Consider the following 13,808-nt stretch of genomic DNA (forward strand, 5'->3'; position numbering starts at 1 on the left):
TAAAGATTAGAAAAGATGAATACATGAAAAGGATGAATTATATATTTATCTAATTAGAATAAATTTGTATTGGATTTGATTTCCATTACGAATACAAGATAGAAAAAAATAATGCAATTTAATTCAAGAAGACAAAATTAATATAAGAAGTATGATGAATAAAAATTAAGAAGTGATGGGGTTAAAAACAACGGTTGAATGGTTGGCGATATGCAGACTGAATTGTCCTCCTTTTTCGGTGACATCAATCTTATTCATTTCACTGGGAGGCTTCATTTCAAACTTTGAAACCAACTTGGCAACGATGAGTCCTAAGATTGGCATTGCCAAAACAATTCCAGGACAACTTCTCCTTCCAACTCCAAAGGGTAAGAATCGATAATCCACTTTTCCTGCAGCAACCGCTTCTGTTCCGCTTTCTTCTTCGAAGAACCTCTCTGGCCTAAACTCCTCTGGATTTTTCCACCACTCGGGGTTATTAGCTAGCCACCATGCATTAACGACCACCTTGGATTCCTTTGGAATGGTGTATCCTCCTAGTTTCGCCTCTTCCAAGTTCATATGTGGCACTAACAATGGAATTGGGGTGTGCAACCTCAATGTTTCTTTTACTGTTGCTTGTAAGTATGGCAATTCGTGAAGGTTTGATTCAGTCACTTCCTTTCCTTTTAGGACGTTGGCAATCTCCTCTCGAATCTTGTGTTGGATTTCTGGATGATTCACTAGCTCGGCTATTGCCCATTCCATTGACCATAATGTTGTTTCTATCGCTGCCACATTGATGTTCTCTACGATGTAAATCACATTCTCTTCACTTATCTCACCTTTCATTTGAGCATCTATGATATGATCCATGGCACAAGTTATCTTGTGTTTATCTCCATTAGCAGCCATTATCTTTCTGTTAAAATTCGACAAATCAATCATGTTAGTTACATACTATTGAATTTAAAATGAAAACAGAAAGTAGAGAAAATATAATAACTTTTCTATTACCTTCTTTTCTCAACATAGTTTTTGTTGAAAAATTCCAACCGCCTACTCTGCAAATCCCTACACTTGTTCAAGTAGCCTCTCAAGAAGGGTCTGAGTAGAGGAATAAAATCTCCATAGTTGTACTCAAAGCTTTGTGCCAATCGACTCCTTTCTGAGTTGAATCGAGTTGCTTCGATGAACAAAGGATCATCCTGAGACTCAAACTTTGCATCAAACATCATTCTATACATGATGTTGTACAACATCAACTGCAAACGCTTTCTGATGACTATCCCTTCAGATTGAAACTTCTTGTTACTCTTAAGGTCACGTACCACAAAGTCCATCTCATCCTCCCACATACCACTATAATTATGCACCACTTTATTTGTAAAAAATGGCAACGTCATGATTCTTCGCATCTTACGCCAGTGGTCTCCATAAACCGTAAACACCATATCCTGACCATTTCCAGTGAAGATATCAAACACAACATTACGAGGACGAGAGCCAAACTCGACACCCTGAGCATGGAGAACTTGGCTGGCAAGCTCGGCATCAGACACAACTACAAGGTTCTTGGAGCCAAGCTTCAAGAGAAATATGGAGCCAAATCTGTTGCACAAGGAAGCAAGTAAACGATGGTTGAGATCATTACCGACTTGGAGCCAATTGCCAAAAATGGGAATGGAGAGAGGGCCAGGAGGAAGCTTAGAGGAGGAGGCCATGGAAGAGATGATATAGGTGAGGAGAGGAACAAGGAAGATAGTTAGTCCAAAAGCAAGTGGAGACGTGGGAAATATCAATTTAGTAACAACAGAAACAAGAATCATTGAAAATAGAGAAAGTAAGGCATTGGAAGCCATTGTCTTTAGAGATTCAGATCCAAAGACAGGTGATTGAGAGCTTGAAAGGTGGGGGAATGGTTTATATAGGTAAGTGATTTTTGTGGGTAAGAGGCAAATCTGTGTGCTTATAAGTGAAAAATAGAAGTGGTTTCTGGTGAGAATTATTTGAATGAAAAGGTCAAAATTTGGGGTTGGTAATTGGTAATGGTTGGTGAAGCTGCCTTTGGCAACTATAAGCAAATAAATAATGTGTCAATTTTGACCATATTCAACTTTGGCCCTTTGACTCAAACCGCAGCTTTGTGCATATATTTTTTATATCTCAATGAGAGAGAGTTGGTTTTCTTTAATAATGATTGGTTTAGTTGTGTGGCTGCTTTTTATGATGCATTGTCTTTCCGCATCTTTCCTTAAGCTATTCTACAAAAATGGGGAAAAGACATGTTTAGTTCATGTAATTTGAGAAAGAACAATAATTTAGTGCATAATTATGGTTTAATTAATTTTAATTTTTCTCACTATTTAGTCTATAACCTTAAAATTATCGTTAAGATTGCATATTGGGAAGTAAATAGGTGTTAACAAGAAATAAACTCTAAATATATCTCAACTAAACAAACTTTAGATGATATATTTAATTTCAAAATTCCAACTTTTTGGTGGAGAATATATATTTTACACTATCGAGGCTCTTTCATTTGTTTTAATTAAGTTTCTTTTGTTTTGTTAAAACTAAAAAAAGAAAAAAAATTAAAAATTACGTGATGGGATGTGATTCAAACCTTAACGTATAAACACCTTATCTTAGGAAAAAATATACTTTTCAGATTATATGATTGATTAAGTCTTTGAATTAATAATTATATTAATTATAAGTTTTAAAAGTGTACTAAGACTTTGTACTCTCCCTCACATTTTCATTTAGATAAACATGGTAGATAAGACTTTAATTTTATTGCTTTAACCCTTAAGCCTTCACTAATCTAAGCTCTCGGTTAGGGTTTTCTCACCGTCATGTATTAGTTCTAATACCGTCTATTTTATTAACAATTGATATTTGAAAAAGTTCACCCACATCTAAGAATTGGTGCATGAATAATGCTCTTTAGAGACAATATTAATAATATATTTATATCGATTAACTTACGGCAATTTATGAATTTATAAATTGACTCAAATTATAAATGTTGCACGATATCAGTCAATTGAAAATAGATGAGAAAATAAATTGATACATAACATAAGGATAAAGGCAGTCCATGGACATTTTTCCAGTCTTGAAGTTAATAACTAGAAAATCTATCGGTATCTATAGACAATGATATTTTGTTATATTTAAAAATATTTTGATATACTAAAAAAAACCAACCCTAATATTTATATTTTGATTATTATTGTTGTGAAAAATGTGTTAAAATGTATTCTATAAGAAAAAAAGACTTTTTAGGTATCTTTCCATAAAATGTAATTTTAATTAGGGAAAAGTTAGATGAATATTTCTCTTAGTAGGCCGTACAACAACCCATTATTGAAAATAAAAGCATTTGACCACAATGGGTCGTTTGTATTTATACAATGACACATTATTACTTTACCAAAAAATCAAATTAGGAAAAGAGAAGAAAAAAAACATAGAGAAAGATCCTATTGTATATATCCCTTAAAAATCACCATGTTAGGAGAGGAAAAGTTAAAGAGATTAATCCATTTCATAGGGGAAAAGTGATCGTAAATGAAAAAATTGATAAATAAATATTTATAAAATATAGTAAAAATTCGCATGATAAACATTAATAGAAAAAAAAAACTCTATTTTAGGAATATTTTGATTCATTTTATTGTATTTAAAAACTGTTTCTTAATTAATTTTAGGTAGTTTTAACGAATTTATTAATGCTTAATGATTTTTTAAAGATATTCTCGAAATGTTTCTAAACTTTGTATCGTGTTCTATTTTGTTTTCTAAACTTTTAAAATTATATATTTTTAGTTTATTAACTTCTAAAAAAATGTATTTTGATCCTTGCCATCAGGTTCATAAACTAGGGTTTTAATTTTTAATTAAGATCATATGAAAAATTATTTTTTATTGGAGAATTCAAAATGTCGCTTTGATTTTGATCATCCTCATTTTGAAGCATTGGCATTCTACTCATATGAGTTGTACATTTTTTTTTATTATTGTTATTTTACATTGTCATATATGTTAATACCAATATATGTTCGTTCTATTTTTTTTCTATTATAGTCAAATTTTCTTTTGATTTGCTTCAAGGTTCCAATTTACAAAATAATAATAATAATAAAGGGTGGAAGAGTCCGAGACAGATGTGAGAAGTTTGAGTTTTAGAGAACAAAAAAGAACAAAAGTAGATTTTAAATATTAATTTTTATAAATGTGTTGATTAAGTTTCTATCTTGGTTATTTATCAATTTAGATAATATGATAAACCTAAACCCTAAGATTCATCCAAATATAGAAGTCATATCATCATTTCGTTAAGGTTAAAAGAATTAACGGAACTCTAACGAATGAGACAGAAGTAGGTTTTTTCAAAAAGTTTGGAAACTAAAGCATACCTGTTTAAAAATTGAAGGGACCAAAATAAAGAAACCAAAATAGGATTTTAACCTTAATTAAATAACGACCAAATTGGATGTGATACTAAATTTCTTTTGTTGGCACATCAAATACTCTTTCTTTTTTAGATTTCAACACCATCATTTCATACCTCAAAATTCTAAAGAATTTTAACCTCGATTCAACCTTCCTTTTAAAACATTTGTAGACGTTTAAGTATAGAGATATTTTTAAAACAAATTACAACTTCTACTTTAACCCATTTTTTAAAATTTGTGGTGAGGAAAGAAAACTATGTTGAGGTTTTGGAAAAACAATTGAGGCCGAAAGATTAAAAGAGCTGGTCATTAATTGGAAAATTTACAACACACATTTTTAGATTTTTGAACTTTATTTTAACTAAATTTTATGAAAAGTGTTTAAATAAAAATAAATTTTTTAAAAACACTTTTTTTCATGCAATCAATTTAATGTTTATTTATTTGAGTCAATTAGAAAATTTATAGGATTGTTGGTATGAAAACTCCTTTCATTTCTAGAGAGTCATATATCAACTTTTATAAGCAGTAGGATGCATGGAAATTAGAAATTGTTTATAAAAGCAAATATATATATATATATATATATAATATATATATATATATATATATATATATATATATATATACACATATATATGTATGTATATGTATATGTATGTATGAATGTATATGTATATATGTATAGAAAATATTCAAATTAAAAAAGCAACAATCATACCACAAAATTTATTTGGCAAATGTTTCTAATCAAAAGACATAACTTTTGGTGGGACTTAGGAGATTGAATAATCTCTTGATTGGTTTGAGAGAGTTTGTATTATTGAGTTTAAACATAGGACACAAGCCTTCTTTATTATAGGTTGACATAATAAATGCTAATAAACTAGAATACTAACAACATCTCACCACCTTAAAATTACAATTAATAAAACACTTAGCTATATATTTTGGGAAGAATAAATTTGTATTGAATTTGATTTTGTTACAATACATGATTAGAAAAAAAAGATCTAATTAATTCCATCCAAGAAGATAAAAATACGTGGGCACTATGTTTATAGAAAAATTAAATAGTAATGGGGTTAAAAACAACGGTTGAATGGTTGGCGATATGCAAACTGAATTGTCCTCCTTTTTCGGTGACATCAATCTTATTCATTTCACTGGGAGGCTTCATTTCAAACTTCGAAACCAACTTGGCAACGATGAGTCCTAAGATTGGCATTGCCAAAACAATTCCAGGACAACTTCTCCTTCCAACTCCAAAGGGTAAGAATCGATAATCCACTTTTCCTGCAGCAACCGCTTCTGTTCCGCTTTCTTCTTCGAAGAACCTCTCTGGCCTAAACTCCTCTGGATTTTTCCACCACTCGGGGTTATTAGCTAGCCACCATGCATTAACCACCACCTTGGATTCCTTTGGAATGGTGTATCCTCCTAGTTTCGCCTCTTCCAAGTTCATATGTGGCACTAACAATGGAATTGGGGTGTGCAACCTCAATGTTTCTTTTACTGTTGCTTGTAAGTATGGCAATTCGTGAAGGTTTGATTCAGTCACTTCCTTTCCTTTTAGGACGTTAGCAATCTCCTCCCGAATCTTGTGTTGAATTTCTGGATGATTCACTAGCTCGGCTATTGCCCATTCCATTGACCATAATGTTGTTTCTATCGCTGCCACATTGATGTTCTCTACGATGTAAATCACATTCTCTTCACTTATCTCACCTTTCACTTGAGCATCTATGATATGATCCATGGCACAAGTTATCTTGTGTTTATCTCCATTAGCAGCCATTATCTTTCTGTAAAATTTGATCAAATCAATCATGTCAACTACATACTATTAAATTTGAAGTAAAAACAAAACGTAGAGATAATATAAATAACTTTTTTATTACCTTCTTTTCTCAACATAGTTTTTGTTGAAAAAGTCCAACCGCCTACTCTGCAAATCCTTACACTTGTTCAAGTAGCCTCTCAAGAAGGGTCTGAGTAGAGGAATAAAATCTCCATAGTTGTACTCAAAGCTTTGTGCCAATCGACTCCTTTCTGAGTTGAATCGAGTTGCTTCGATGAACAAAGGATCATCCTGAGACTCAAACTTTGCATCAAACATCATTCTATACATGATGTTGTACAACATCAACTGCAAACGCTTTCTGATGACTATCCCTTCCGATTGAAACTTCTTGTTACTCTTAAGGTCACGTACCACAAAGTCCATCTCATCCTCCCACATGCCACTATAATTATGCACCACTTTATTTGTAAAAAATGGCAACGTCATGATTCTTCGCATCTTACGCCAGTGGTCTCCATAAACCGTAAACACCATATCCTGACCATTTCCAGTGAAGATATCAAACACAACATTACGAGGACGAGAGCCAAACTCGACACCCTGAGCATGGAGAACTTGGTTGGCAAGCTCGGCATCAGACACAACTACAAGGTTCTTGGAGCCAAGCTTCAAGAGAAATATGGAGCCAAATCTGTTGCACAAGGAAGCAAGTAAACGATGGTTGAGATCATTACCGACTTGGAGCCAATTGCCAAAAATGGGAATGGAGAGAGGGCCAGGAGGAAGCTTAGAGGAGGAGGCCATGGAAGAGATGATATAAGTGAGGAGAGGAACAAGAAAGGTAGTTACTCCAAAAGAAAGTGGAGACATGGGAAATATGAACTTAGTGACAACAGAAACAAGAAGCATCGAAAATAGAGAAAAGGTAGAACTAGATTTTGTAGCAGAGAAAGCCATTTCTTTAGAAATAGAGAGGCTTGGTTGATGAATGTAGTTTGATAAGAGACTTTATATAGAAGAAATCCTTGTGAGGTTGGTGTGAGATTTTAGTTTAATTAAGAGAAAAATAGAATGTATTTGTGTTAGGTAAAAGCACTTGCAAGAGAACAAAAAAGTACATTTCTTTGTCAACTTTGATCATCGCCAACATGGTTTTGATATTATAATATTCAAGTGAAAGGGATATAGAGAGAGAGAAGCACTTTCCTTGACCCTTATGTGTGAGAGAGAGGTCAAAGTGTTCATATGCATTTCTTTCTCAAAGCAAAAAAAACTTTGGTCAAAAATCAACTCCTCCAAATGTTTGTAGTAGAGTTTGGTTCCAATTATATAAATGTGGTGACATATATTTTTTATACCAATATAGCATTTTTATATATAAAAACCTTATTTGTATACTTATGACATATATTAATTTTACTAATATCGTTTTTAATAAAAGAAAAATGATAACAAAATAAATTTAAATACACTAATATTAAAATTATTATTTTAATTATGATCAAGTGGCATGGAAAACCATGGGCGAATTTACCTTACGTTTAGTAGCTCAAACTTCATTTACTATTACATTTTATATCTATATAATATAATTCAGGATCTATATTAGACAGAAAATTTAAATTTAAATTTCATTAGATACATTTGATCAACTATTTCTTTATTTAAAAAAAAACATTTTACGTGGAAGAACACATTAGAGACAGAAATTTAATTTTAATACTTAAAGTGAAACATTAAACTAAGTCTGAAGATGTACAAAACTTAAAAGTTTGTTTTAAGAAATCAATTAGGAGACATTTATATAATTACTGTAGCGACATAGACATTTAGTTTAGTTTAGACTCAGATGGGTGGTTGAGCCAATGCATAGAAAAGAAAAAACTGTGGACAGCCCAAAACTGTTGATCAATATGTCTTTAGAGGCTGAATCCATTTCAAGATCCGACCTAAGCCATGACCCAACATTCAACTTAGATAGTTTGTCGGGTCAAGTTCGACATGAGATATAACCGAGTTGTTACATAACTCGCCATAATTTGACAAATTTTGTAACACTAGATAAAGTTATAAACAAAACATAGCTTAGCATGAATCAAAATATAATTAAATTATAAGTCCACTATTACATCCCAAAATTTTAGATTGTTACTAATAAATTCTTAAACACTTTGTTTTAGAGAAATCTTTCCCTCAACTCAATATTAATTAATATTTAATTTCTAATTTTTATTTATAGTAGAATTCTAAACTTTCCTAAAGGAAAGAAAGAATACTTAAAAGTTGAAAACTAAAATGGAAAATTACACGCGTTAAAGACAACTCTTCAAATAACTCCATAGTAGAATTATATTGTACGCAATATTAAACTCTCGTAATTTCATTTTTGATTTTATCCCAAAAATTTTATTTTAGTTATAATAGTTGTTCTCACTCATATACGCGATCACCATACGTGGACATACTTTATAAGATAGTTTGGTTACAAATAACACAGGATGAATAGTTATGATTTTATATCTTATTGATAAAAGGTAATTTTGGAGGGAAGAAAACATTACATTTTATACTTTGGTATTGTTAGGCATGGGGCCTGCCTAAGCTATTATATCATATCATATTTGATATTACCCATAATTCATACATTTTAATATCACTAATGAAACAATTATCATACAAACCATCTTATTTGTAATTAATACTTCTTTCCCACAGATATTCATTCCTACAAAGTCTTTGCTACCACCAGTTTATTTGATACACTTTACTTATATCAATCAGCTATACTTATATTTTTATTTTTCATGTGATTACCTACTAAGCTGCAACCACACCTGAAGCCAAGGCAGGGGGGCCAGCCACAGAGCAAGGCGATGCCGAGTAGTCTTTCATGGCTTTCGATCCACACTTGTCCCTGCAATCGTCGCCTCTGATGTGTTTGTCGCGACACTCAACGCTGCAAAATGCCTTTTCACCTCTGCATAAATGAAAAAACAGCAAAGTCATTCTCAAAGGGAAGAAAAAAAAAAAAGAAAAAGAAAAGAAAAAGATTCCAAGTTCATGAGAATCTTGAATGAATGCCAACCAAATTGCTAAAGTTTCATATCCAATCACATGTCATCTCATTTCAACCACATGAAAGTACAGGACAAGAACACCATTTAATAACTAGCTGATCAATAATATCTCAATTCAATCACCGGTCACAATGATTTTCATTTACATGGTGATGATTTGAATCAAATAACAGAAGAACCGTTATTCAGGATTCGGATTTCTCTACTCCAATTACTAACTATTACGACGTATTTCAGAAAGTCCAACTAATTTCACAACCGTAAGATGAGGAAGATTTTCTCTATAACAAGCCTACAATTAAATGATAATTGAAAAGTATAAAAGTCAAAATATCAAACAAACCCGTGCAAGTGACAATAATCAATGAGGTAGCTTCAAAGTATTAGCCAAGAAACAAGCCAATATTATTGTCCCACGATTAAGTCATATGCTATTCAAAGATTAATATAATGTCCAGACAAAGGAATAATAGCTGTCTGCCGTTGTATTTGCGTAGCTAACTTAAAATGAACACTTAAGTCCTCAATAAGAAAGGAAATAAACAACTTAATTATTTAGAACTGAAGCTTAAAGACACTAGAAAAATATCTGAAAATGAAAACTAAACTCTCCTCTGGACCAAAAGTTATATCTGAAGATGAAAACTAAACTCTTCTCTTGATCAAGAAGTAGTTGGAATTATTATTAGTTTGACAAATTTCAGCTTTGGGCTAGCAATTTGTTGACCAAGGATCCAAAGGAAGGCAAATTCATTTTGATTTACATCCTACTCAAAACCATGTAATGGCTGCTGCTTAAAGTGATCTATTAACACAATTATCTTAGAGTACATAAACTGACCTGAAAATTCTTCATCAATTGCAACCGTCAAACTGCAAGTTCTATATTTCTTATGAGAACAAAGCACCGTTTTAGAATAATCCTTTTAACCAAACAGCTTAACAATACAAGAAGAGGAGAATTCTTCTTTATCATAGAAGATATGTCATCTTTTATGAAACATCTAAGCTTTTTATTGGGATGGAGTCCTTTTCTGAAGTTGGTTCCACGGATGTTTTATGTATGCCTAGTATATTCTTTCATTTCTCCCCACGAAAGATCAATTTATTACCCAAAAAGGAAAAAAAAATGAAACATCTAATAAGCCAAAATCCAGACATAAGAGAAGTATTTGTGCAGATAACAAAGGAAATTAAGCCCCAATCTGAAGTAACGTTTTGCCAATATTTGATAATGATAATAGATTAATAGAATCACTCAAGTGTCCATCAAGGTAATAAGTTCTAAGGGAGACAGTAACCAAACTCAATCATATCAATCAAGGCAAAAAAAAATACAATCATGCTGACAAATACCAGAAACAGGGGCCCGCTCCAGGCCTTTATCGAATCTGAAACAGATTGTGTAATTCAACAAATGTTTCCACTTTGAAAAACAAATCCTCAAAAAGATGGAAACAGATCATAAAAACCCAAAATCTGAAACGTGAAGCTCCTAAAGAGACATCTCATAAACAAATAGAATAAGCAAATCAAAGAATCAATCATCCAATAAACTTCACTGAGAAAACAAATCATCAATTAACCAACCAGAAAACATGGAAGAAATCATTCAACAACATAAGATTCCATTCCAAGTTACCATGACTCAACCATCTATAGGAATCAAAGAAGTGGGTTTGAGTTTTTCTTTCCATATATATAGAAAATTTCATGTTTCAATGGTCCAGAGATTTACTAATAAAAGCTGATCAAATCAACTTAAAGCAAGACAAAGGAGAAAAGGGAATAGAACTGAAATTTACCTGTACATGAAGATGTCAAGCCCATGAAGATGCTTGCTGCAGAGATAGCAAGAGCTCAAAAACTCAGCAGCACAAAACCCTCTCTCCGCTACACCAAAACTCATGGGGGAAGTGGAAAAAACCCCAGATCTCACTATATTGGAAGAACGTCCATTGACCAAATCGAGCTCACCATTAAAGTAAACACGCTTTTCAAACAATCGATTACCAAAATGTGAAGTTACGCAAGTGTAACTTTCAGAAAGTTCATCAACGACCTCAGGTAGAGTTTCCTTTTCTAGGTTAAACCCACCTCTGAAATTAGCCGCTGGTTTAGCAGAAGAAACAATAGGAATCGAGCAAGACCTGGGAGAAACCGCCTTCGAAGATACAAAAGCTTCATGAATTTTGTCAGAATCAGTCATGGCAGCTACTATACCCAATCCAACAACACCCTTTTCAAAATCACGAGGGGATTTCGTTTTATCAGAAGAGAATGAACCAGACAAAGCAGTGAAGAGTGAAATACCGATGGTGGGTTTTCTTTTTCCGATGAAATTCTCCATTTTTTAGACGAAATTTTGATTGAATTCCTCTGTTTTTTTCTTTTTTTCACAACCCTCACTAGAATCAGATGGATTGCAGAGGATACAACATCAAACAAAAAAAACAAGGAATGGAAGAAGAGAAATGAGTGTTGTGAAGTGTAGATGACATTCAGAATGGAGTAAATTGGAAGAATTAACAAACAGGTAGTGAGAAAGAGAGAGAAAGCCCCGGAAAATCCTCTGGAAACAAGATCTCCGATGAGTACGAAAGAAGCAGCAAAACAAAGAGTTTCTTGAAACCCACTAAATTGAAACTTGAAAGAAGGGTTGGAGAAACCAAAAAGAAAAAGAAAAAAGAAAAAAAAAAAAAAAGCTTCAAAGAGAGAGAGAGAGAGAGAGAGAGGAAGTTTAAGGCCTCTCTATTCTCTTCTGAAGGGCTATGGGTTTAGGAGCAGAGGAATATAAACAGTTTGAAGAAAATAATAATTATTCTCTTCAACAGTCTTCAATAATTTCTGGACTGTCACTTTCTGCTCTTTCCTTTTTATTTTTCCTCCATTTTCTGTTTTCTTTTTCACTTTATTTTTCTTCTTTTACTTTCAAAACATACATATATATATATATATATATATATATAACATATGGGTTGTTGTGAACTTGTAATGGTTGTTGGAGTAATGTGTTCTAAGTCTGTTCCAAATTCTGATTCCACATCTCATACACTTACAACTTTGTCTATCCTTACTCATTTCTACTCAAATATATTCACCATCATTCACTTTAAAAGTTCTTACAAACCACTCATCCAACCAAAACAAATCTCCATCTTATTGCTTTAGCTAACAAATTTTAATTATTTTACACATTTCTTAACCACTTCATTCATCTTACGTTACATTTCCATTACATTTAAGCTCCAACTTCAAACATGATTTAAATTTAGATTTAACTACAAATTTGATCATTATAATTTGGAGCAAGTTAGAGTTTAGTTCTTATAGTTTGATAATGTATGAGAACTTTATCAAATTATATAAGTATTGAAAGAAGAAACTAACTACAACTTAAACATGACGAGGAAGGATGATGCAAATAATGAAATCTAAAATAACATATTTTGAAGCGAACAATCCCGAGAGGGTGTCATTAGCATTATGCTTTCTATTGAAATGTTACTATTTCTAACGCTCACTCTCCATATCTTTCATATCATTCCTATGTAAATTCATGAGTGGTTGAATTCAATTTTTTTACTACAACTTTCTTATTTATTATCTTAGCTTTAACCAAACATTTTCAATGTTGAATTCAACTTTTTCAAATGTTTTATCGAAGAAAAAAAATTAAAATGTATGCAACGACTAAAAAATAACTTTTGAAAAACTTTTAAAGTTTATTTGAAATGGACTTTATATATAAACATTTAAGTTAAAAATTTCATAAAAAAAAACTTTTCTCTAGTCAATTCAAATAGAATCTTATTTTAGATCTTAGGTTGAGGAGACAATGATACTTAATGTTTTTCTAAAGATGCATAAACTACTTTTTTTTTCATTGTCAAATTCTATTTAGGATGATATTCATGTTTACTTAATATGATATCAAAGTCATTAAATCCATACAGATACTTAGTATAAAAAAATAAACGTAGAATCCAATCTAAGAATGGTGAACAAATTGAGAATTTCAGTCAACATGAACTTAGCTGATCAACTAACACTTGTATACATCTAAGACAAGAGAGCATGGGTTCAATTCTTCAACACCTAAGTTGTTGTATGAAATATTTTTAAAAAGAAAAAATAAATTGAAAATCTTATCCTGTTCAATTAGTTTTGATATGAAATCTCAAATTATGTTTCTAGTTTTTAAATTGCTCTTTATTAACATAAGAGAATAAGTGACTTGTTCATTGAGTGAGAGACTATAACGGTAGATTATAAATATGAAATGACTATTCTTTAACAAATAATAAAATAATAGAATAAAGAAATATGGCGGACTAATATTCAACTTAGGTAGCCTACATAGTTTAGCCACATGTATAAAATCAACACTACTAATATGAATTTTAAATAACTCAAGCTAATTGTTATTATGTCAAAATGAGTATAACTCGATTGATAAAAAAGAAAAAAATTACTTTATATTTA

General features: G+C 31.7%; 3 protein-coding genes across 3 annotated transcripts; all 3 read right to left on the reverse strand.

Moving 5' to 3' along the window:
* Positions 1-20: 20 nt before the first annotated feature.
* On the reverse strand, positions 21-1,916 carry LOC101205537 (cytochrome P450 CYP73A100). The gene is made up of 2 exons (XM_031880668.1): positions 997-1,916; positions 21-901 (listed from the first exon to the last, which is right to left on the reverse strand). The coding sequence occupies exons 1-2, from the start codon at positions 1,839-1,841 to the stop codon at positions 166-168; spliced, it is 1,581 nt and encodes a 526-aa protein (XP_031736528.1). The 5' UTR covers positions 1,842-1,916; the 3' UTR covers positions 21-165.
* A 3,349-nt stretch (positions 1,917-5,265) lies between these two features.
* On the reverse strand, positions 5,266-7,625 carry LOC101204747 (cytochrome P450 CYP73A100). The gene is made up of 2 exons (XM_011651825.2): positions 6,344-7,625; positions 5,266-6,247 (listed from the first exon to the last, which is right to left on the reverse strand). The coding sequence occupies exons 1-2, from the start codon at positions 7,201-7,203 to the stop codon at positions 5,512-5,514; spliced, it is 1,596 nt and encodes a 531-aa protein (XP_011650127.2). The 5' UTR covers positions 7,204-7,625; the 3' UTR covers positions 5,266-5,511.
* A 1,215-nt stretch (positions 7,626-8,840) lies between these two features.
* LOC101216928 (FCS-Like Zinc finger 14) lies at positions 8,841-12,048 on the reverse strand. The gene is made up of 2 exons (XM_004152811.3): positions 11,129-12,048; positions 8,841-9,223 (listed from the first exon to the last, which is right to left on the reverse strand). Exons 1-2 carry the CDS (start codon positions 11,671-11,673, stop codon positions 9,064-9,066), a joined length of 705 nt encoding a protein of 234 aa, XP_004152859.1. The 5' UTR covers positions 11,674-12,048; the 3' UTR covers positions 8,841-9,063.
* Positions 12,049-13,808: the final 1,760 nt, after the last annotated feature.

This window comes from Cucumis sativus, chromosome 2 (assembly GCF_000004075.3).
Source record: "Cucumis sativus cultivar 9930 chromosome 2, Cucumber_9930_V3, whole genome shotgun sequence".
NCBI lineage: Eukaryota > Viridiplantae > Streptophyta > Magnoliopsida > Cucurbitales > Cucurbitaceae > Cucumis > Cucumis sativus.